At 35.3% G+C, this 25,586-nt stretch overlaps 5 protein-coding genes across 7 annotated transcripts; 2 read left to right on the forward strand and 3 right to left on the reverse strand.

Annotated features, from left to right (window-relative positions):
* LOC18587962 (aquaporin TIP4-1) lies at window positions 3,738–5,012 on the forward strand. The gene is made up of 3 exons (XM_007012048.2): window positions 3,738–3,977; window positions 4,104–4,342; window positions 4,483–5,012. The coding sequence occupies exons 1-3, from the start codon at window positions 3,851–3,853 to the stop codon at window positions 4,858–4,860; spliced, it is 744 nt and encodes a 247-aa protein (XP_007012110.1). The 5' UTR covers window positions 3,738–3,850; the 3' UTR covers window positions 4,861–5,012.
* Window positions 6,132–7,823, reverse strand: LOC18587963 (myosin heavy chain kinase B). The gene has a single exon (XM_007012049.2). It carries the CDS (start codon window positions 7,637–7,639, stop codon window positions 6,278–6,280), a length of 1,362 nt encoding a protein of 453 aa, XP_007012111.1. The 5' UTR covers window positions 7,640–7,823; the 3' UTR covers window positions 6,132–6,277.
* On the forward strand, window positions 10,980–14,302 carry LOC18587964 (ankyrin repeat-containing protein At3g12360). The gene is made up of 3 exons (XM_018126705.1): window positions 10,980–11,576; window positions 12,451–12,866; window positions 12,950–14,302. The coding sequence occupies exons 1-3, from the start codon at window positions 11,123–11,125 to the stop codon at window positions 13,856–13,858; spliced, it is 1,779 nt and encodes a 592-aa protein (XP_017982194.1). The 5' UTR covers window positions 10,980–11,122; the 3' UTR covers window positions 13,859–14,302.
* Window positions 15,258–17,321, reverse strand: LOC18587965 (E3 ubiquitin-protein ligase ATL42). The gene has a single exon (XM_007012051.2). It carries the CDS (start codon window positions 16,847–16,849, stop codon window positions 15,674–15,676), a length of 1,176 nt encoding a protein of 391 aa, XP_007012113.2. The 5' UTR covers window positions 16,850–17,321; the 3' UTR covers window positions 15,258–15,673.
* LOC18587966 (carotenoid 9,10(9',10')-cleavage dioxygenase 1) lies at window positions 18,357–22,374 on the reverse strand. Of its 3 annotated transcripts, XM_007012052.2 has the most exons (14): window positions 22,227–22,374; window positions 21,881–22,024; window positions 21,710–21,812; window positions 20,876–21,135; window positions 20,461–20,640; window positions 20,289–20,367; window positions 20,111–20,192; window positions 19,962–20,024; window positions 19,731–19,869; window positions 19,303–19,627; window positions 19,151–19,215; window positions 18,899–19,060; window positions 18,652–18,811; window positions 18,357–18,559 (listed from the first exon to the last, which is right to left on the reverse strand). In XM_007012052.2, exons 1-14 carry the CDS (start codon window positions 22,329–22,331, stop codon window positions 18,522–18,524), a joined length of 1,905 nt encoding a protein of 634 aa, XP_007012114.2. In that variant the 5' UTR covers window positions 22,332–22,374; the 3' UTR covers window positions 18,357–18,521. The 3 variants fall into 3 exon arrangements, with proteins under 3 accessions (XP_007012114.2, XP_017982145.1, XP_017982146.1); XM_018126656.1 differs by having other exon boundaries at window positions 18,357–18,811; XM_018126657.1 differs by lacking the exon at window positions 19,962–20,024 and having other exon boundaries at window positions 18,357–18,811.

Consider the following 25,586-nt stretch of genomic DNA (forward strand, 5'->3'; position numbering starts at 1 on the left):
AAACACACCACATGTTTTTCAAGAAAGGGTTTGTTTCATTCATCTGCTGCCATATGCAGCTTGATTATAGTGAAGTGGGCTTGCCTACTTCTTTGGATAAATACAAATCTCATTGACTAAAAAAAAAAAGGTATAAACCATCAAATTAGAAGCATGTGATGAACCAAAGTTTGCCTTAAATTTCTGTTGGTTTCCCCCTTCAATATGTGCTATGGAATTATGATGAGTTTAGGTTGCACATGCCTTGATTCCAAAACCAGAGCTTCAGTTTCACAAAATTCCAAGATTGCTTTTAAAGATATACTATGAATTGACATTTCACAATTATAAAAAAAAAATGACAAATAGTTAACCTCACACTACTATCGGTAACAAGTTCAAAAAATTAACGAATTTAACACATTTCTCGAGCTGCTAATAATTTAAACAAACACAAAATATGATTTTGGTAATTAGTTAACTTAGTGTTTATTTACAGTTGATTTCTTGTTTTCCTTGTTCTTATGGATGATGCCTTGTAAGAGCAATCTCTATATTAATTAAGGGGGGTTTTGAGTTTTACGTTCATAATGCTGCAATGAGTTTATAGTCTGATAATTTTGATAGTAAACTTGAATGGACATTAGAGTAATTTGTTATTCAATCATTTATAAATTTATTTCTTAAAAAAAAAAAAAACTTATTGTTAGTTTAAATGAATATTTTTGTTTTATTTTAACATGCTCTTATTATGTACTGTTATCTTCATCAGGAAGTGATTTTTACCCTTTTTTTCAAAGAAAAAAACGTCATTAATTAGTCATTAATATCCTTTGGAAATGCCTTTGGACGTTTCTTTTTTGGCTAGAAAGTTACCTAGGACTTTAAATATACTAAAACTTTATCATATTTAACAACACATGCACTTATACATAGGGTTTGGTCAATGAATGCTTTTATCATTCAATAAAATAGAGGGTGTGATTTGGTGTCCAACTGGACAGCCTTTTTCTTCAAACGTGTGATAACAATTATTCAGCCTTTCTTTAATCAGCTTTTAATCAACATCAATGGCGCTGGCTCCTATCTGCTCATCACGCATCAACGCACGACTTCGTTGACATGCACAAGAGAACAAACAACTGTATATTTGATGCTGCAACATTTTATAATTTCAGTAACAATTACAATTAACCAATAACTCAAGTTAAATATAGTTATATTAATCTTGAGTATTGCTATGTTTATAAGTAAGTAATTTGTGATCATCAAGAGAGAAATTTTGCTCAAAATTATAAGAGATCAAGGCCCCAATAGAATGCATCCTCTTTGGATCCAATAAACCATTGTTTTTTTTTTTTTTAATAAGCAAACCTTTACTTTTGAGTAGTTTATACATAGATATATTGAACAATAGTAACCCATTTTTTGCCAGTTTTTTCGTATTGGTATACATTGAATACTATTTTCTTTCATGTTTTAATAATTGACATAGCTCTGGCCTGGTGGAGTCATGATGAACAAAATGACAAAGCAGTGACCAACTTTTGCAGTAATCATACACCCATAGGCCCATTTTTTTATTGCACAACAAACATGTCAATGCCAGAGGTCAATGTTGGCTTGTACCAAGAATATTTTATTCTAAATTTTCATGAAAAACAAGGATGAGTTTAAGCTTTAAAAGATCATTTAGGAGGCTTATGATTGGACCAAGACTTTGATGTATTCTCAAATTAATGGCATTGGTAGTGATGATGCCAATCGATGTGGAATAACTTGGTCCTATGATGATATTCAGCGGGTGTTGAGGAAGAAGAAGCGTGGGTTATTGCATATTTTATTGATGGGAAAATGATCATGATGCCGGTAGTTTAAATATGCTTTTCATATTTTGTCTTTGTTAAGTATTGAGGCTTTGCTTTTAATCACAAGTCAACTAGGTGATCTTCCAGGACCTTAGCCAACTTTATCTTGACAAGAGAAAAAATAGAGGGAAAGTGGGGGGACTTGGTGTTGATGAAGAGGATATGGTCAGTGAAAGGAATTAAAGCTTCCAATGGATTCAATCTTTCACTGTTGGGACCTCAAATGTAGACTCAAAGACAGTAAAAAAAAAATGATGGAAAGATAAGGTGAAGAAGACTGCACCAAACTCTTCACCAACTCGACATATTCATTTCAAAACGACACAGATTGAGCGATGGAAAATCATAGTGGATGGCAAACTCGGAAAAGCTCAGCTTTTTCTTCTGGCGGTGGAATGTGGAAAAGTGATGCCTATGATTGAAACCCCAAAACCCATCTTCTCTTTATTCACAAAAGTAGCATTAAATTTAGAAAGCAAAGGGTTTCAAGAGAAAGAGACACAATATACCCATTCCATTGGTCTTGGCTATAATTGCTTTATAGTTCTAGTGGCAGTATGTACACCAATGAACATTTAATCCCTCATTCATCATTGTTTTGCTTTTCTCATATACACGCGCGGTGGATCCATAATAATCTTGCACCAAGCTTTTAAATAATGATAATGGTTTATGTATAATTTTCATTACATAATGTAATGCAAAGGTACCTTTCTATTTTATTTTTGATATAATATTTTAAAAAGTTTTTAAATTATTTAAAAAAATTTAACTAAATCATTATTCTTTTATTATATTCAATCAAGTCTATATATTTTTATTTTAAATTAAATAGACTTTTATAAGTAATAGTTGACTAATTGTTTTAAAATATCATTTGTCATTTTATACTCATGTTGCTGTTGACTTGATGCTAATGTGAATAGTAAAAATATCATATAATCATGTTATCATGTCATATAATCATGTCATTATGTCATGTTAACGTATCATGTAATTATATATTAAGACATGTTAGTATCACGTGACATAAAATGATAAATGATATTTTAACTAATAACAACTAGTGGATTTTTAGTTATAAGGATTTATTTAACTCAAAATAAAAATATAAAAGCTTGATTATTCATAATAAAAAAATAAAAGCTTTTTTAAATTTTTTTAAATAATTAATTTAAAAACTTTTTTAAATATTATTCCTTTAATTTAAAAAAAGGACATCCCAAGTAAATTCATGCTTTTATGAGAGGAAGAAGGGTAAAAAGATAGAATAGAGATATTTGATTAGTAAAATAAGTAGAAAAATATTATCCACTTCTTTATTTTCAATCTTACAATATATATATATATATATTTTACTTGACAATAACATGCAAAATTTAATTTTATATATATATTACTTGACAATAACATGCAAATTTTAATTTTGTTTTAAGTTGGGTAACCTTATCATCAACAACTTGTTTGACTTTTATGGAGAGACATGCACAATGGGAGACTCACACCAAATTTGAGAAACTGGTTTTCAACGTCCTGCTTCTTCCTATCTTTAGATGAAGATTCTCTTCCATTTGTGTTCATTCCTTTCCTCAGGATGTACTCTTTCTCATCACAAATTAGCTGTAAAAGTTATTTTCCTTATACTTTATACCATTGCTTAGCTGGTATAATACAAAACAGGGCGTTTCGACACCAAAATTGGCAAGTAAACATTGAATTTAACCAAATGTTAATCCTCACAGTAATTGGCAAATTTATAACCAATACGCATACAGCAAGTCAACGAGCAACAGGTATTTATGTAATGTGTCCTACCATAATAATTGTATTGCATGATAACGTGCCATCACTTCTGAAAAAAAAAGAAAAAAGAAAAGAAATAGTCGAACCATCAGGCTTATATATAGCATCGTCGTCGAACAAGTACAGCCGAGCTAGCTCTCAATTATCTTAAAGCCTGTCGTTTCTAGCTAGGCTCAGTCCTTTGATACTCTCCGGTGACCATGCCGAAAATCGCTTTAGGAACAAGCCGGGAGGCTGCTCAGACTGACTGCATCAAGGCCCTTGTAGTCGAGTTTGTCACCACTTTCCTGTTCGTTTTTGTAGGAGTTGGAACTTCCATGGCTGCTGGTGATCAATTAATTAATTAACTTAATTTGCAACATTATCGTTAATCAACTTGTTTTGTGCTAAAGGATTTGTGCCCTTTTTTTTTGGGGGGGGTGCGGGGGGTTTAACGTGCTGTGATGATCACAGGTGAGCTGGAGGCAAATACACTGGTGAGCTTGTTTGCGGTGGCGGTGGCTCATGCCCTTGTGGTAGGCGTTATGATCTCTGCTGGACACATATCCGGTGGCCATCTTAACCCAGCAGTCACGCTTGGCTTGCTTTTCGGAGGTCACATCACCGTGGTCCGATCCATCCTCTACTGGATCGATCAATTGTTAGCCTCTTCGGCTGCTTGTATTCTTCTCAAGTATCTCACTGGAGGATTAGTAAGTTTAAAGAGCTTCAGGATTCTGATGAATTTGTATTACAGATTTGGGTTAACAAATTGTGAACAAAACTTCCCTTACAAACAAAATCTGCATATTGGAATTGTTCATTTTTTATATCTCCTTCTTTTATTATGCAGAATACTCCAATTCATTCACTGGCAAGTGGAGTGGGCTTCCTCCAGGGTGTTATATGGGAGGTTGTTCTGACATTCTCCTTGTTATTCACAGTCTATGCCACTATTGTCGACCCCAAGAAAGGTTCCATCGATGGGCTAGGCCCAATGCTTACTGGGTTTGTTGTTGGTGCCAACATCTTAGCTGGTGGAGCTTTCTCCGGGGCTTCAATGAACCCAGCTCGGTCATTCGGACCTGCCTTGGTGAGCTGGGACTGGACAGATCACTGGGTTTACTGGGTTGGACCCCTGATCGGCGGTGGCCTTGCTGGTTTCATCTACGAGTACTTCTTCATCGTTAGAACTCATGCTCCCCTTCCACACGAGGAAGAAGCTTTTTAATCCCCTACATTAAAGTTTCTTTTCTGTCTCAATGTATCAAATTCCCTGCATGTTTCCTTTCTCTCATGATAGCTCTATGTACTTTGGGTCTTTGTTTAGTTTACCTTTTTGTGAATTAATCTATAACTAATCAAGAATTTTAATTTGTTCTATTTCAAGGGCAAATGCTACATGCTGCCTAACTGAAAAGCATTAGCACCCAATCCAAAAATATGATAAAACTTTGCATTATGTCGTGAACTCAAACCTTGCCTCACAAATTCCTTGGTGAATAGAGATCCTTCGTCAAATCTGAACAATTCCAATGGGGCAATGTGTTGTGTAGGAGGATTTTAACCAGCCAAGGTCCTTGACCATTTGGACAAAAGAGAATTGAATACTATCGAGCCAATAGTCTCACCGTGACTCTGCCAATGCTAGACAGCACTTACCATTTACCATTTCAGTTTCGATATTTAAGAACCTACCTTTTTTTTTCCCAAGGTTGCGGTCGTAATCCCTTGTTACTCTTATTTAAATGAGAGTAGCTGAGACGATGGTGATGGAGGCAGGTGAATAGGTCCAATTAATAGCCATTACAATTTTTAGGTGCGAAGTCGTTCTGCCAGATTAATATCCTTTCAGTATGGAGTCCGGACATGGATGTTTCATCAATGCGGGGATGCATATATATTTATTTCTCTTTAACAATCGTACTATTGCAAGTAGTCACTCCGAGAATGGATCTGCCAAATGTTATATCGTCTTTTATTTTCAGTAGTTAGGGCCATGTGGGATAATTCAAGGCACCTATGGAAGCTACCTAATCTCTTGACTGAATGTTGTCCGAAAACGAAATTCCAAGTACATACCCAAACCCGACCCCATCCTCAAGAAACGAGAGAGAAAAAACCCATTTTCTTGGCTAATAAGATCATCTGAGCCTTTGACTAATTCTCGGCCATGAGTTGGTCTTTCTCATGTCACATTGAAATCAAGAAATTATTGCAGTGAATTATCGAGATGGCCCCTGAATGCATGTGAGAAGCATTGTCTGGAATATTGATTTCAACGCTAAGCTTAGGTGAATCTAAGCAGTACAATGAATGACGATCGTTACGTCAATATCTAATTTTGCCTCAACGGTTGGGGTGAATTGTAGGCCTGCTTGAAATTTATGGTCTGAAAGCTCATGGGTTCGGATTAAGTGATCATATTGATATTTTTTATAAGCATGCGGAAGGAGAAATATGGCCATGCATAATACTAATTATATGTATATGAAACTCAAGTAAACGCCGTGGCAGCTCCTCGAAATAACGAGATTTTATTTTGGGCTAGCCTTTGTTTGTACAAGATTGTTGAGAAAAGAACTACCAACCGGAACTAATAATGTAAAAGTCAAAAAATGAACTAGCAAGGGAAACATTGTCTTAAATTACTGGAAATGATTACCTTGAAGCTTCTTCTCGACCCAAGAAGGAGACAACACAGGGCTCATCTCATACTCCATCGTCTTTGTCGACTTTGAATCGTTTCGGTCTGCAAAATCGAAGCAGACTTTCTCCTCGGGCATGACTTTGACCCTCCATACCTTGAAAGTTTGGTCCAAACTAGCACTGTATACCAAAAATCCCATGACAATTTTTTCCATCTCTAAAGAAGCAGCCAAGCATCTGACAGGCCCTCTATGTCCGTCCAACACTGCCAAGCATTCATGGAAACAACTTCCTTCCTCTCTCCGCCACACCCTAATCGTTGTGTCCTCTGAGCCACTAAATATTAACTTCTCTATAGCCGTCAAGCACAAAACTGCAAAACGGTGACCCTGTAAAAAACCACCATGGTTGAACCTCCCGGACATTTTTTCTTTCTCCCAAAAATTGATGGTGCCATCAGATGAACCCGAATAGAGAAAACAGTTGTTGAATGTTGTGCTTAAGGCTAAGGCGTTAACAGGTGATTGTTGGAATTTCAGCGTCATGGTTAAAGTGTGAGAGTTTTCTCTATATACTCTCCTCCATATCTTCACTGAGCCATCGGAGGAGCAAGTGAAAACACACCCATCATCTTGGTTGACCACTATTGCATTGACGTTGCTTTCATGAGCCACAAACGAGTCTACACATTTTTTATCTAAAAGCCGCCAAGCCTTAACTGTTCTGTCATAAGAGCCAGTGTACAAAAGCCCTTCAGCATGGTAATAAGCCATGCAAGAAACGCAGTCTTTATGTTGTTGGCCGCTCGTCTTAGAAAACAGAAGAAATGAGCTTCTCTTAGGGAGTGTTGAGATCTTTTTGAATTTAAAATTATCTGTAACTGTGTAGTTCCAAATTCTGATCTTGCAGTCTCTATGTGTAGAGAAAAGCATGTTACCATAAGCGAAAATGGCCCGGACTTCACCGGAACTTGCCTTGATATATCCCCGCTCGGTGCAGTCAGGCTGCCTCCATGCCCGGATACGATTGCTATCTGAGCCAGTGAAAACTAACCCTTTTGAGAGTCCAATCGAGTAGATATTGCCTTCCTGGCGATGAAGAGAAGCGATGCAGTGGTAGAGGAGTGCAGGAGATGGGGTTTGAAGAGGAGAGAGTGTCCATGGTGATTCAGGACTACCGGGTGGCAACACTGAGTGCATGGTGGCACTTGCACGGGGGCTAGAAGTTCTTCCAGGGCTAGATTGGAGATCTTGCTCATACATATCTAGCTGAGATCTAATAGAAAGGCGAGGGGGTGACTGTGTTGAACCGTTTTCATCATCCATGAAGCCATGAAGAGTATTTCTGCCATAGAATTCCATGGCAAAAGAACGGGAGGACCGGGGAGGACGGGATATTGGGGGGGATTAGAGTGAAAACTAGCAAGAGCGTTGGCTAGAAATATAACGAGTGAGATTGGTGTTGTTAGTTATGAACTTAATTTGGTGAGTTGGCGTTACTACTATGGTCTCAATAGCACCATTAAATGAGACCAACTATGGAATGGAAGCCATGATAGATAGGCATAAATACAGTTATATTTAATGAGAGGTCATGGTTCGCGGCCAGCTTGCTTGGATACAATTACGATCATTTCTTTCTGAAAAAGCGTGACTTACTTAGTAGGTAATCGCCTTTCATTTCCAAATAGTACACCAATTTGTAGTTTCCTTTTGCGAAAACGGGCTTTCTGGTGCATTTTGTTCGAAATCATATACTATTTGAAACTTCGAAAATTAAATTGATTATATATATATATAGAAAGTAGAGACTTTACAAATAGAAAGGAACCATTAAAATTTTACAAATAAAGGAAAATTTTGCCTAGCATCCCTCCTTTGTTTCTCTTTTTGCAGATAATACTAATGTAAAGCGCAAAAGGTTATGCCTGGGTGCTCTAACAAACCTTGCCCCAAACATAGAAATTCCAGTCCATGGTTTAGCTAAGTAACCTGTATCATCCTCACGCTGTAACAGTACGGGTGGTTCTGATCATTCATCGTCGTAAAAATTGTAGGTAACCATCCTACTTACTGATATTAACTATTATTAATACCTAGCCTGGCCAAAACAGGAAGGAAGAAGAGACTGACAATGACCCTAGTTTTCCATAAGCAGCTGTTTTTTTTTCAATCTGGAATATTGGTTAAGTCCTCCTTAGTCCAGCCACAAAAGGGAAACGACATGCAATTACCGTACCCTCCGGGGAAGTGCTGTCAGAGTGAATGACTACTCACCAACCAGTAATCACTTACATATAAAGTTTATAAATGCAAACCGGTTCACTGTCAACTAAGTTTGGTATGGTACTTTGATCGGAAGATTACTTTCCCAATGTAATGACATTGCCAGCCCGAGAGGGAAGGAGCTGGGGGTAAAGTCGAGAAAACAGGTCGGAAAGACACTCCCCCCTCAAGTTCAAAATCCTCTCTTCTTCAATAACACCCATTTAAGAAAATTTTTGCCATCAGCCTTACTTGCACAGATTCAAAAAAAAGCTACGATTTTTTTTTGGATAATGTTTTTTACTATTAGTGTGATAATTTTAGACATTATTATTAAAATTATTTTTTTAACATTTATAGATATTATTATAAAATACATATTTAATAATTTTATATATTTTAATATTTAAATAATTAAGATTCAAATATTATGTTATATTTGTCATGTTATTTTTTATTATTTTAAAGGATAAAGTTTAAAAATTAAAAAATTACATTAAAAATGATAAATTTATTCAATTTTTTTATTTTTATACATAAAAGTAACTTTGTATATTAATATTACATTTTTAATAAAATATTTTTAAATCAAATACTGAAATGTAATTTTTTCAATAATAACATTTCTTGCAATCAATAGTTTCTCATGTATATCAATTGTTGTAATGATATTTTTTAAAAAATTATATTCTCAACAATCACATTTTTAATAAAATACAAAAAATTATTTTAAAAAATTCTAACTAAAACCCATCTCGAGTCAAGCCAAACAAATTAAATCATTTGATCAATGAATAAGCCTATGTTACTGTTATAATAAATATTTATTTCCTTTTAAATTAAAAATAGAGTTGAAAATTCCTACTCTTTCGAATAAAAAATAGTAATAATATTCTACTACTTAAATAATTCTTGTCGTCGAGTTGGGAAAGTACACGGAAGAGGTAGAGATGACGACTCACCTGAGCTCAGAATATTGCCTTCACACGGCTACCCACGGATCAATTTTCCAAGAAATTAGTGAGCATACTAAATTTGACTAATTGCTCCTGTGTCTTTTCCTTAGCAGATAATTAAGTTGCAAGCATATGACACTTGGGTTGGCATGACATTTATAGTAGCATATTCTTTTTAGTCTTGGCATCAGAGATGATCCATTCAGTACATACATAAACATCTATGTTTTGCTTCTTCTTAATCCCAAGAGAAAATTATATGCTCCATCATCTACTCGAGAAGAGAGCTACCCTTGTTTGGCCTACAAAACTTGTTTATCCCTTTACAAACAGCCACTCATAGAGACGAATAAATAAGGACAGATTCAGAAATTTTTTTGAATAGTATTATTAATATAATACTCAGAAAGTTTTTTTTCTCTTGCTGAGAAAGTATTTAGATATAGTTCAACATGATTTTACTTAGAAAAATATTGTTGAGTATTATTATTAATAAAATTTTATTGTTGTTATTTGGTATTTGAGTCTTGTGAAATAATTTATTTTCTTTTAAAATATCTTACCATGGCTTATTTATTTAAAATTGTAAAACTTGTTAAAAATTACTTTTCATTACTATTAATTAGAATATTAGAATTAAATAAAATATAATCTTACATAATAAATTATCAGGTTCAGTAACTAATAACATGATAATTTTTAATTCATTAATCATCTACAAACTACATAAAATTAAATATAAAAACTAAATAATAAAATAATATATCTACAAAATAAAAAAATAATTATAATTTCAATATATTATTTGATAAGCAATACTATTTTCTATTAACTATATTATAATTATGAACCCAAATTATCAAATAAATCAAAAAATATTTAAATATGAAGTATTTAAAAATTTAATTTAAATTAAAAATTATTTACAATTGAAACCTATATAAGTTATTTTAAGAATGAAAAATATAAAATATCGAAAAAGGAAAGGATTTAAATTTTTAAACAGAAAAAGTAGTTTAGATTTTCACTATTTTAATAAAATTTTAAATTATAAAAAAATTAATCTTTTTTATAGTATTTAAATATTAATACATAAATTACTTTTTAATAAATATTTTTATTTGTAGTCTTTGACGTTATTTTTTATAAAATTATAAAAAATAAATTTATTAAAATATTAAGGACCTTGCATCCTAGATAAATAGAATAAATATTAAAATATTTTAAAAAGTAAGTGATGTCATGTGTCCGACCATGCAAATAAGTAGTATTATTTTTCCAACAAATATGAAATGTCAGCGTACCACAGGATGCCATCAGCAGTCTTTTCTGAGAAAAGAAGGAAGAAAAAGCTTTCTGGAGATGTGGAGCCCCTTATCTGTTGGGTGTCGGACCAATGGACGTGGGAAAACGAGAAAGAAGATATAAAAGAAGAGAAGGAAGGAAGGAAGAAAGAAAATCTTACGATCATAGTGGGCGTGCAATCACAGGGAAAGTTCTAGGTGGCAACACTTGTGGAAAAACGATGCCTCCCCCTCTCATTATTTCTTCTCCCCCCACAACCCCACGCTCGGTAACTCCATTTCCCAGGGCAACCAACTAGCTCAAGCTATAGGCTTCAGATATGGATCGACTCCTTCGAGAAAGTGTTTTAAGAGGGGACGTACCAAGCTTTCTCAAACTCATTCAAGAAGATGAAGATATCATTAAACAGACGGCACCAGGATCCCTCAAGACAGTCTTACACTTGGCTGCTCGTTTCGGGCATGTGGAGTTGGCCTCAGAGATCACTAAGTTGAGCCCGGAGATGGTGGGGGCTGAGGATGAGAAATTGGAGACCCCATTGCATGAGGCTTGCAGGGAAGGGAGAGTGGAGATTGTGAGGCTCTTGGTGGGAACCGATCCTTGGGTTGTGTACAAGGTGAACCAGGAAGAAGAGAGCGCGCTCTTCGTGGCATGCGAGAGAGGGCAAGTTGATGTTGTTAAACTTCTGCTGAATTATCCCTCCAATATGCTGATGTTGGAGGTGGATGCGTCGACTACTTCCCTTCACGTTGCAGCTTCAGCTGGCCATACAGGTAATTATTATTTTTTCTCTATTTGCAAGCTAAGCAATGATAGATTTTTGCATGAAATTAACTAATTAGCACCTTGGTTAAAATTGAGTACTATAATGTCTTTATTGATAACAAGGTAGAAAATCCTTGCTAAGGAGTTGCTTTTAATTATTTTGACTTATCTCACATTAAGAGGCTGATTTTCTTGAAAAATTCATGTGTTAATTAGTAGCAATCTTAACACTATACTTATATTATCGTTTTGGATAATCAAATTTTTTCCATTATCCAAAGCAGGGGAATATATATACACTTCCCTTTGTTTCTTCTGTATATTCTTTAATATACCAACTTCTTTTTCAAGTTAATAAGTAGTTAACTTTTTTGTCAGCTTGCAAACCAAAAGTAAATACTCATGAAAAGGAAACACAAAAGAAATAAAATTTCATTAAAATCAATTGGGAAAACATGTTGCCGACCTATGCATACAAGAGGACCACAAGTACGAACACAAGAAAAAAAAACCCAAAAAAAAGGACCACAAGTCGAGAGGGCCATATTCATTAATTATTCCTATAAAATGAATTAGCTGGAGGCCAGAAGGAAAAGTTGATTTTCTGAGTGAAACAGCCAGTGGCTGGTGTGTGTATTTCTTTGATGTGAGAGTCCAAATGTGGCCAACGTTTCGACTTTTCACGTCGACACGGTGATTGGAGACTATGAGACAAACTCTAATTGATTATTTGTTATTGTCAATAGTGATCTTCGTATGCAATAATCATCTATCATATTGAAAAAGTCATACTATTAACAGCTTAAATTAAAAAGGGGTTCCTGTTTTTGTCCCTCTTATCACCGGTTGTCCTGACCAAATTCCACTATGAAAAAATTGTAGATGTGGCGAAGGAGATTCTAAAGGCACGTCAGGAATTTTCCTGGAAAAAAGACAAGCATGGCTGCACGCCTTTACACCTCTCTTGCAGCAAAGGGCATTTGGAGATAACCCGAGAGCTTCTAAGGTTGGACGCGGACCTCTCTTCCTTACAAGACAATGAGGGCCGAACCCCGCTTCACTGGGCTGCCGTTAAAGGCCGAGTGAATATCATTGATGAGATTCTATCCATAAGCATTGAGTCTGCTGAGATGATAACCAAACATGGAGAGACCGTTCTTCACCTAGCAGTGAAGAATAACCAATATGAAGCTGTTCGGTACCTTGTCGAGAATCTTAACATAACAAAACTGGTTAATCTGCCTGATAATGATGGCAACACTGTCTTGCATATAGCAACAGCTGGAAAACTGACTACGGTAAGACCTTTCACATCATAATTAATTAGCTCCCCATTTATTACAAAGAATTAATGTTGAGGGCATCTTTGCTTTGAAATCAGATGGTCATCTACCTTCTGAAGCTTGGTCTGGATGTAAATGCAATCAACCGAAAAGGATTCACTGCTCTGGACGTTGTTGAATCAGATGCAAGCAATTCTGGTGCTCTTGCAATAGTACCAGCCTTACTGGAAGCAGGGGCTAAAAGATGTGACCAATTGCCTCCAGGTTCACCAGAAACTCAAAACATACAGGAAAGTAGCCCAAGAAATGTCCCGTCTGTGCGGCCAAAAGAGACACCGGAGACTCCTACACAACACCAACGCCGCCGCCACCGCCACCGCCATCGCAGAGACAAGCAGCTGGAGCTCCAAAACGAAGGTTTGCGCAATGCGCGAAATACTATCACTGTTGTGGCAGTTTTAATAGCTACTGTCACATTTGCTGCAGGAATAAACCCTCCAGGGGGGTTTAACCAAATCACTGGAAAAAGCATTGTGGGAAGGCAACCTTCTTTTAAGGTCTTCATGGCTTGCAACATCGTGGCATTGTTCTTGTCTCTAGGCATAGTCATTTTCCTAGTTAGCATTATTCCATTTCGACGAAAATCCATGATGAAATTACTGGCTGTGACACATAAGGTCATGTGGGTGTCCACGTCATTCATGGCAGCAGCTTATATTGCTGCCACGTGGACCATCATGCCACGTGCGCAGGGTTCTATCTGGGTGTTGGTGGCAGTGGTTTCTATAGGGGGAGGGTGCACTATGGCTATATTTATGGGCTTGGCGGTGCTGCTGGCCAGGCATTTGCTTAGAAAATGGGAATGGAGAAAAAGACGGGCAAAGAACGGAAGTCCCAGTAGCAGCATTAGTCGTGTTGAAGAGATGCGGATAATGAAGAAAGGTAGCCACGAGTCTACTAGCAATTCAGATATCGATAGCTCTGATCAAGGGTTCCACCCTTACTAGACATTAGCTAATTTTTGCTTGACTAGATATATATGGAGCTAGTAATTTAGTTGTTGATAACTCTGATGTAGGGGATATCACCTGTATAATTAGGCTACTTTAGTTCAATATTTGGGTATGTAATTATAAACCCTATTGTAAATTATTACCATTCATCAAGATTTTTAGTTTTGCTTTGCTTGCCACTGGTTCGATGATAATGATCTATGATGATATCCAGTTCATCCCTACCTTTTCCATTTTTGTATGGATGATGGATATTCATTTTGAAGTTTATTTGCATATTCAGGTGGGCATGAATATTTTCTGCCCCTTTGCTTTTTTCATGTGTTTTGTGGCTGAATTGTGTGGCCATTCAGGACCCAGGGGACTTCTTGTTTTTTTGTGGCTGATTGTTGTGACCCATTTGGTCTCTTTGTAACAGGGGATTAGCAGCTGAAGGGTTTTTCTATACCCTCTCTGCTATTTTCTGGCAACCCCCTTGCCAGCTCTTTCAATAAAATGTTCATGCCCTTCAAAGAAAAAAAAAAAGATTTTAGTTTCAGTTTTGATATTACTGAGACATGCATGTTCCCAAGATGACTTGTATAATATTGACTACAATCAGGTTCTCTAATTGTTTGGATCATCTACTTGAGCTGCAAATATCAGTTGGGGGGTGAAAATATATAGAAACAAGTACATATTGTTCTGAGAGCATACGCTACATAGACAAGTGGTGGATTCCTTCACAGATGATGACAAGAGTGGAGTTCTGTGGATTAGGTATGACCTTTCACAAAGTTGAAAGTAATTTTTTATTAACATAAGGGCACAAACAATTGAGAAAATACTATATTTTACATCCATAGAGGATTTCAAGAAATCTTACGGAACCTGCATGGGGAAGGATCCTAATTGCTTGATTGCTTCCCTTGTTCACATTCATTTTCTAGAACCCTTAATCCACTGGAACAAAAGGGATGTGAAGACACCTGCAACAAGCAACATATAATAATCTAGGATTGATTTTTATATCATGTAAAATTTGACATTTCTTGTTCTTGGACATCTTAATACTTTTCAAAGTTATAAATATTGTCTCCTGAAACTTTATCATATTAAGAATATGCAAAGGATAATTCATGTAGACTACTGTCCTGGAAAATTTTTCTAAATTTCTTGGAATTGATGTAAATTAATAAGAAGTTTACAAACCTTTGTAAAGCAACAAATGTCTCATATAATTAATCTTTGCCAGCTATTCTCTGATCCCTGTCCGCAAAACCAATGAACTGCTTTGCGCACTATTCGTAGCCAAAGCCCTCTTATCCTCTCCTCTTTTCCACTAATGTTTTTTTTTTTTAATTAACTGGTTTTATTAATAAGGCCTGGGTAAACATTCCAGCCAAGCATGGGACGATTTTTAGCCTATGAGTTTTGATGTAAAACCCACTTGCATAAGAACCTTTCTTTATAAAAAAGCTAGGGTTCTGTTACACAAAAAATCAGAGCAACAACCTGCTATACAGTCCCAAAAAAAACCCCTGATATACAGTCTCGTATTTACTCACATCCTAACCCCTCCCAAATTTACATTCAATCCCACTCATAAATGACAAGAAAGTTTGCACAGCAATAAACATCAATCAACATGTTCATAACAGAGTCATAAGGACAATCCTATTCAGACCCAAGCAAAAACAAAAGTGGGTCAGACATGCATAGCTTTGACGGAACCTTTTATCATAGCTCAAAAAATCAAACCCGTTTCCTTGTTCCAGAAATCAGAAACTTCGCTTCAGTTCCACAGTTCCACCCCAACCTCAACCGGCCTCAGTCAAAAATATTAATTGAATCCTCTTGTCTCTGAATCCCCTCTTTTGCCAGGCAATCTGCCACTTGGTTTTTCAGACTGAATTGCCTGAACCTTGGGAAGACTGTAATCTCAGACATTGATCTCTTTTCCATATGATTCATCTCTGATGAACTTGACTCGTTATATGAAGCGGAAGGAAAGCTTGAACTTGGATCATTCTTATAGGTTATGCTGAACTCGGACTCGAACATTCTCTTCCTCTCTAAATCCTCAACCTTTTCAATCAGTTTACTCGTTGATAAACCAGTAGGAAACCTTCTACTATTTGATTCCAATGAAGAGAATCTTTTGCTGGATATGACACTGAGCATCTCGGATTTCAAGGACAACAAGTCTGAGGGGCTGACATCACTCCATCGATTCTTTATTACAACATCAGAAACAATTATCTTATGCTTGAACTTATGCAAGAGTTTTGGATCATCTCCGCTACTACCTTCACCTTCTTGAATCCGTAGTTCTTGTTTCTTACCCCTGTCAATGCTGCGGAGGCTGCTTCCTATGTTAAACCTTGATGATGACCCTTGAACTTGATCGTCCTGCTCCCTTTCCACAAAGAGCTCAACGTTTCGATCATCAGTTAGATTTGAAGGGTTCTGAGATAATCTCAAGCTGTTTGAATGTGTGAAACTCTTTGCATCTCTGGAATCAAACTTATACCTGCAAAGAGGGCAGGTTGAGTGTCTTTCGAGCCACTGGTCTATGCAGTTCATATGAAATGCATGCTCGCACTTTGGCAAAAGTCGAAGAATATCTGAATCCTCAAATTTCGATATGCAAACTGCACACTCTAGGCCTTCTTTTGACCCCTTAAGTGCAGAGAACTGGAAGGAGGGAATTGATTCAATTATTCTTCTATCGATTCCAGAAAATATGGAACTTGACTGAAAAAGGCGATGAAAGTTTTGAGGATGTGTAGTATGGTCAAAATTATCAACCAGGTTTGCATGACAGAATTTGAGGCAGACAAGGACTACAAATGTTAAAGACAACATTCCTAAGGAGATTCCAACGACTAAAGAGAGGCTTATGCGGAAAGGATGAAGGATACCCGAGGAAGGCTCTGCTTCTTCTTGGGCTCTGACATGGAAGAATAGGCAAGAAACTAGGATGAGCACAGTTGGTTGATTCATGGGGCGATAAGCAAATTTGATCCTGCCAAAATTCGCCTATTGAACTCTTGTATGTTTAGGCTGTTCTTCTTTTGTGGCCAATGGGTCCCCAAATGGGGAGCTCTTTTGCTTTTGTGGGTTTGTGCCGCCTATAACCGTCCTGCTATCACCCTTTTCAGGTGCCTAATGGCACAGTTTATCAAAATAGGTCTCTTTTCATAACAGGAAGGTTGACCCCTGAATACTATATTTTGAAGCCAGATTTTGTCACGCCTATGCTTATCTCAACATCCAGATTGCATATTCTGATTTGATGATCCATATTCTATTGAAACAAAATCCTCTTATCCAGATGCTTAGCTGTGTAAACCATATTTTATACTGGTTTCTTCTGTAAATTTAAGCCTTGTTACCTGGAAAAATCCTTCCTGCATAATTTATTGTTTGATGACAAAGATGGAAATTCCAGGCATATTGACCATATATACTTGTGAATTGTTGTGCAATATCTCCTTCCAGGAAATTTCCTCCTGCTGAATATCAATTTCTCAAAAATGTCTATAATTGGTCCTTCCATTGCTGGTTCAACGTCATATTGCGGCGGTTACTTATCACAGGTTCTAATCTCTGCAGTCATAGATCAGTGCCATGAAAGAACCTTGCTGCAAATTTGACTAGAACGAATACGCCAACTTCATTTTGACATAATCTAGAGTAAAGTCAAATTCATGTTATGTGTAGATTGTCATACCAAATTGATTAACTGTTCACATATATCATAATTAATGTGTATAAAGATTTATATATAGTTAGTCATTGCAATTTTAACAATGCCATATGCATCTGATGTTACTTAATTTGCAGTCTCCAGTAAATCTTTCTAGGAATCTTCCATTCCAAGTGACTAGGTTCAGTGGAGACAATGATTTCATGTAATTAACAGATTCGGTAAGAACCAGCTGATGGTCCAGAAGCATCTACTTTCTCTTTTATGTTTCATGAAGAATTTTTTATTCTCAGTCAAATAAAAATTGTATTAATATCACTGAAACCACGGTGTAGAGAATGACCCATATATGAGGATCAAAGTTAAGATGTGCAATCCAGGTACAAGCCTAGTGGTACTCAGTACCATTAAATAAAAGATTCGCCTATTGGTGCTTAGTACTGTAAAACAACGCAAAAATCACAAGTAAATCAAAATATTAACATGAAACAAAAGGCAGCAGCTCATTCCAACAAAAGGGTAAGCAAAAGTTACCACCATGTTGAGAATATTATGTTCCTATCAACTCCGAATTTAACTAGAGAATCTGCAAAAGAGTTATCTTCTTGTAGATGCCAAGTGAAAGTACGAGTGCATCAATCTCGTTAAATATATACCACTTGTCCCAAGGCCTAGTATCATGAAGAATTCTAGTGCACTTGAAAGAATTCTGAGTCAGGAAAGCAGTGCAATCATTCATTACAAAATCTAAAAAGGCAGTGGTAATCCATATATATTCTTTATGTTGAAAAGCAAAGAAAATTAATATGAATAGTTTCTCATAATATTATAGTAGTAATTACTAGTATATGATTCAATCTTCACATTCAAAGTGATGGTAAGTAATTACTACAATTTACAAATCTGCAAGAACAGGCTAAACGATTCCTGGATTTATACATGCTTTTTTGCCCCATCTGTGCCCCATTAGACCCCCTGTGGCCTGACAGCAGAAGCTAAAGGCCCTGCACTCAATTCATATTCTCAATCAATCCAGATGCTACGTATTAGCAGACATTTGTGCAATTGCCAATTTGTAAGTAGGAACAGGATATACTTTCTGATATTTTGGGATTCAAAGAGGGAACTATCCTCATGGTTTCATTTGGTAGTTGCATTGGCGCAAAAGCTCCATGGAAACCGTATGGTACTCTGAACGGTAGTGTGATTTTGGCTACGGGCTCACTGGAGAAGTTCTTTGCTTCAATTACAAGAACCTGCACCGCAATGAAAAAAGATAACCTCTCTGTTCGATACAAACACTTCTCCAATGGATATAGTTAGCAGGCTATAAATCAACTTACTTGAGATATATTAGTATCTTCATTGTGAGCAAAAGTGATAACCCAACCATCATCTTCTTCAGCACCCCCTTCTTTAGGAACAAAGGCAGCACCAGTGCCAAAGGTGTTCTTCCCAAACATATGATATTCTACCTTTATCAACCCTTTTTCTTGATTTTCTCCCTAGTTTCAATATAGAAATTGGAATATTAATTGCCCAATTAATAAATAATGAAAAAGAGGACAAAAAGAATTTTTGAGGAAACTAAATACCAGGGAAAATCCAGTGTTCTGCTCTTCAAAGTACAGTTTGGCAAGGCCTCCATATTTTGCCATGCCTGAAATATATATCAGATCAAAGGGTATAGTATAAATGAGAGTACTAATGCAAATTTCAATTTCAGGGGCCTGTTTCTAGTGACTACCTGAGGCAGAACTTGCAATACAATCACGAACTTGGCAATATCCATATTTGTTTTTAACACCTGTGAAAGCTCCATTAATCAAAGGAAAATCCATGGGAAATTCAGTCCCTGCCAGATTCCTTTCCTTTATATCTCCGGTTCGCATGTTCATTCGCCACTCATAAGGACGAGGAAATACTAGTTGTTCTTCTGGCACGGCATCAGCACTTCCTTCAGCAGTGGATTTTACAGACCTGAATTTTTCCGAAAACCAATCGAATTTGTTCTTTCCCTGATCAGGCCCTGGTATTAGTGAGTCAAGAGCTCTACAGCCCCAAATCACAACCTGTTCGAAGCACAGTGTCACAGTCAGTATTTTCTAGGTGTTAGATCAGTTATAAGATCATTTTCCATAGTTAAAATATGCTATAATTCCAGCCATAAGTTACCTCATCACCATTTTCGAAACAATTGAAGAGATGAAATGTGCAATTCGGTTTCACCTTAAACCACTGAATTGAATCTTCATCACCATAGCGAGGCATTATGCCAATCCTTGCATCTCCTTCTTTTTCGTATTTTACTAATCTACATGTCAAGATTGGCAAAAATGTCAAAAGAAAAACATTTTTACAGTAGGAGGAGGAGGAAATTCCTGCAACAAATATGTATAGACTCACTGGCCACCGCAAACAAGTCTGTTTAAGTCTATAGATAGAGGGTGGTCCATAAACACATTGTACCTGCAAACCAGAAATCCATGTCAATTTTATGAAGTAATATTCAGTAATTTTAAACTATGATGAAGACCATATACCACTAAGTTTACCTTTCTGTAACTCCAATTTCATGGCATAGGCTGCACCTATTGAGTTTCAGATCCACTCTGTGGAGCAATTTCTTTCCATCAGCTGAAAAGAAATTAAAGCACATGTATTAGAAGGTCGCCCAGGCCTTAAAGGATAATTCAATCTTATTCTAAATGCTCTGGGAAAAGAAGAATTTACCAGAAATTACTCCCACTTCAACAAAAGGCTTAGTTGCATTTATTCCCATGATTACTAGCTCCCCTGTGCCTGGAGCTTTCTGTTACATAAGAAATGATCTTAGCAAAAAAATCATAGAATCCACTGTAAAGTCGAAACCCAAAAATATTTTCTGTAGGGAAAGTGAAGAAACCTTTGGATGAGAGGAAAATGGCCTGTTCCAAGCTCCATTGACATCCCAGTCATGCAAGGTTTCTAGTGTAACGATGTTGATCTCTTGAGGTTCGTGATTTTCTGCAATGGAGTAGAACTTCCCGGCATGCTCAAAGACATTGGTATTGCTGATTTGTTTGTTTATTTTACCAAATCTCAACTGAGAAAATGTAAATAAATCAAACACTTATACACCAAATCTTGAGAAATAGTAACTTATCCAAAAAAAGAAAAAATCTAGCTCAGTTAGGAAAGAAGGCATTTTCAAATTAAAATAGACCAAGGTTTCTTGAGTAATCCAAAAGATCCCCACTACTATTGGAAGGTGGGCTTATTTTAATTTAGGATGAGGCTGACTGATATGAAAGAAGAAAGTTCGGATAAGCCAAGCCCACCATATTAAGCAAATAAGCAGACAAAACAGCCGGCGAATCCCCTTCTATGGCAGGAAGAAACAACGGCTTGTTCCGTTGTTTTTCCAGCTTGAATGTTTCTGTTTCAACGGGTCTGTTGTTATAAACAACAGCCCAGCTCCCATCAAGGCCTTTGCTAAAATACAAAGCATGCAGCATTCCTTCTCCTTCTACCCAAATGTGATTCGACCTCCCGAACATTGATATCGTTGATGTTAACGCTCCGAAAATGGGGTTTGGTCCTGCAATAATTACAAAAACCTGTTAGCCATAATTAACAACAACTTACTGGATAATCCACTTGTCCACATCATGGCATTTAACCTTTTGGAATGTAATGAGAAGCATCGACTCTGAAGAACAAAATAGCATTCCACCAGTTCAGAACACATTGGCAAATGGCTAGTTCATAGGCAAATTGCTCGCCGCGGAGGGCAAGTCTCAAAAGTGCCGGCACAAAAGTTTAAGTTGGTCATATACATATAAATTCCGGTCAATGGACTGTATCTATTAACTTGTCTTTGCAATCGTACTAGTTGTCTACAAAATACAGAAACTGTCACCAAAAGAGAGCTGCAGGCATTGCATATCAGACCAACTTAGCCTTGGGTCAATGTTTTTAGTTTGTCTCCTGTGAGAAATCTCCCTGGAGATACAAGGCCACATAAAACATAGCTGGTTCTTCGAGATTTCGTCCTAACCAATGCCTTCGCTTGCATTAGGCTTAGAATTCGTAATAAATTAAAGATACTTAATCTTGTTTTATTTGAATTCAGACAATAGTGTAATAATAAAGTGATTATATCAATAACAAACCGTTTCTTATGTAGACACCCTCCGGAAAAACATCTGGAATTTCCCCTTGGATGTTGGTGACTCGAACGGCTTCTTTTAACTCATCAACTGGAGCAAAATTACTCTGTAAAGCATCCGGAAATGTTACTTTGTTAATGATACAATACATTCATAGACAAGGTTACATGGTACCTGAGATGGTAGCAATGGCTGATCAACAAACTCGAACACAGAATCAACAAATGCATCCAGTAACTTGACAGAAGTGTTCTTGACGGCTTTGGAGACATCTACCTCTACCCGCAAGGGAAGTTGCTGTATCTGTCTTAATAATGGCTGTCGAAAAGATGCAGATCATTATCAACTGCTTGTCATATTTGATGATCTTCGAAGAATGGTCATGAAGATTAGTATAGGAAAAAGAATAACCAGCAAGCAAGAAATTTACCAGCATGCAAACTAATGATCACTTCCTGGAAACAAACTCTATGAACTATGAAGCATAAACAGCTTGCTTTCAACTAGGAGAGAAACTGACCTTAAAAGCAGAGGAGAGCGAGGCCTTGAAGTGATCAAAGTTGGGTGAGAAGGAAGGCCTCTGAACAGAGCAATGCAATGGAACCGCCAAACGAGAAGATGCCATCCTATCTCTTCTCTCTCCCAATTATCTTAAATTTTAGTCAGTCGGTTTGTTCATATTTATAAGATGTTTCCACATCCAATTGCAAGGAAATCAGAAACGTTTTAATTGATTTATTTATTTATTTTTGGGTGCAATATATATGTCCACGTGTTACTGTTTGAGGCTATACGTAATATGCCTGTGTCCTGCGGATTAATTTACTTGTCAAGATAACAGCCAGCTTATCACACCCTTGAAAGCTCAGTTAGTAATTAATTACACAAATTACAGAATTATTTTTAGTTCATTTTTATTTGCATTGCACTTTTAATTTTATTAGTATTATTTTTTTAAGAATAATGGATTAAAAAACATTTCTTCTACTCCTATATACGAGAATATTAATAGCTTTATTATATAAAATGTTTTTTTAATATATGAAAATGGAAAAAATGCAAATTATGAAGAATTAATTAATAATATGATAATTTAGATGTCCCAAAATAGAAATTAAAGCAATTAATTTGGAAAGAAAAACTTTGACATAATATCTAAAAAAACCCTCTAAACTATTTAGAAAATTTTAAATAAATTTTTATACTTTTATTACGTTCAATCAAACTCTTATACTTTTATTTTGAGCTAAATAAATACTTATATTTTTATTTTTAAGTCAAATAAATTTTTATAGTTAATGATTGACTTATTCAAAATGTCATTTTTTATTTTATGTTATGTGGTATTGACGTGACATATTAATATATCATAATTTATGATAATTTGGCATACTAATTGTTGTTGAACTTTCTCACGCAAGTGCATGTATCGTTAACAAGTAATATAGTAATTAAGTAGAGTATTGTTCTCACAAAAAATTATTTAATTCTTACTGTTAACTATTAAAATTATAACACCCTAATTTTATCCAAACAATTAAAATAGAAAAGAAAAATTAAAACTAAAAAACTAAAATCAAATAGTAAATAAAACTCACTTAACTACCAGACTTAAGATTATAATATCCCTCAATACTTCATCTGATTATTATCTCTCTCTCTTAACTTAGTTTAATGGATTAAATTGTTAACCTAGAGTCTTAAATTATTTACAAGTTTCTGTCGAGTTTCTTATAAAAATATCTCTCCCAATTAATTTACTATACGTCTATGCAAATTAAATTGAAGAAAGATTCATTAAGTTTGTGCTCTAATCCTGACTACGTAAAGCTTATAAGTGTATGTCTACCATATATGCAAATCAAACCACCTAATCAACTAAGTATATTCGATCATATGCTATTTTATTCAAGGTCTATCTAAATATCTTTCGTCAAGGTTTAACCTAAGTTTTCAATTCAATTTAATTGGTGTTCAGGCAATTAGAAGCATTAAGAACAGAATAAAATAAACAACTTAAATCCATCAAACATAAGCAAAAGATATATAAATAATTCAGACTACATATTGAGTTCAATCATAATATTAAATAAACAATTTAGTTCTCCATCAAGTTACACATTATCATTGAATAAAATCTAAACAATAAAAACAAACTAAGAAAATAAAGAATAAAAAAAAAAATAAACTCAAGAATTATAATCTTGATCTTCCAAGTCTTCTTGAATCTTTCAAAATCTTCTTAGCTTTAATGACTTTGTGGCTTGACTCTCAGCTTTCAATCTGGTGTTTTCTTCCTCTTTCTTAAGTCCTCCGAAAGGTTATTTTTATAAGTTTTGAAGTTAGGTCAAGTTGGATGAAGAAAGAAGTCAATTTCAGCTGGGATGTCCTCATCAAACTATGTAAGTCGCAGCTTTGTCAAATTAATTAACAGAAATTACAATTGTTTTAGGACTACTACAGTATGTCAATTTTGACAAGATTTTTTACCATTCTACAGACGAACTAGGTAAAGTGATCAACATAAAAGTTGTATATCTTTCTCTTAGCTTTCCAATGGTCTAAGAATCGCTTCATTTGGAGATCTGTAGAGAAAGTTATGTCTAAAATACCGAAATATGTACATTAGAAGTCTGTACCTCAAAATTGCTCTTTTTCTTCTATTAAAATTCTTCTTTCAAACACCTACAAAAGTACAAGTAAATCAATAACAACCTATCTTAATCATATTAACACCAAATTAAGCATAAACTTAACCAAAATTAGATTGACTCACCTAAAATAACTAATTTAAAATAATTAAATAAAATCTATTAATTTCTACGCATTATTATGAAAACTAAGCTAAATTATTATCAAAATTAAGCTCAAATAACTCTATATCATAGAGTTATCGCACCCCCAAACTTAAGATTTTGCTAGTCATCAAGCAAAATATAGAAAGAATCTAACTTATGAAAATCAAATTCAATTAAAGAAAACTAAAATAAATATAGTTGTCACTACTACTATTATTATTATTACTACTAACAGAGATAAAATGCACCAACTCAATGATTCTTTATAATTTTCTCAAAAGTATGTTTATAAATCATTAATCTAAGGAAAAATAAAAGTCTCATTCAAATTCATGTTTCAATTCTAATGCAAGCACATTCTCGAATAGAGTTCCATGTGTGTGTGTGAAATCTATTATCAAGAATATTATGACATTCGGATGAGTTTATGTCACCACAAATTTCAAATTAGTACTAGATTTTCATAGGTTTACTTTTCATCTCTCTCCACTAATGTAGACTAATACAAAGCTAGGGATCAATAAGACTTTATAAAAGTTGTAATGTATGGCTAGGGTCAAGGTATGATAATGGATATTAATGTGGCTTAAATCACCTTAGGCACAAAATTATTCTAGGACCTATATATAGAGAGCTCTATTTTTTTTTCTCCTAGGACACTTTTTCTTCCACATTTGAACTTTTTCTTTCATCCAACATTTTTTTTTTCACAATTTCACACCCACAAACTTATTTTCTTTGTATTATAGGTAGTGGGGTTATTTTTCATATTTTGAACTTCTTTTTCTTTTTTTTTTTCACATCAACATCACATTTTCACCTTTTTCAACATTTAACTCAATTTATATTTCCTAAAACAATATACATGCTTAGGAGTGAGGGTTGCAAAATTGAAAAATTAATTTTAAGGCTAAGCTCAATTATTATGTAGTTAAACAAAAAAAAATTAGGCTTAAAAGGGGTATACTAGGGATATAAATTTAACAAGGTTGGCTTTTTAGGCTCAAACGGTCCAAAGATGACCTAAATCATCTCCCTAACTAAGTATTGCCTAAGATTTTACCTCGGGAGAAAATCAAGTA

The sequence above is a fragment of the Theobroma cacao genome, chromosome 9, assembly GCF_000208745.1.
Source record: "Theobroma cacao cultivar B97-61/B2 chromosome 9, Criollo_cocoa_genome_V2, whole genome shotgun sequence".
Lineage (NCBI taxonomy): Eukaryota > Viridiplantae > Streptophyta > Magnoliopsida > Malvales > Malvaceae > Theobroma > Theobroma cacao.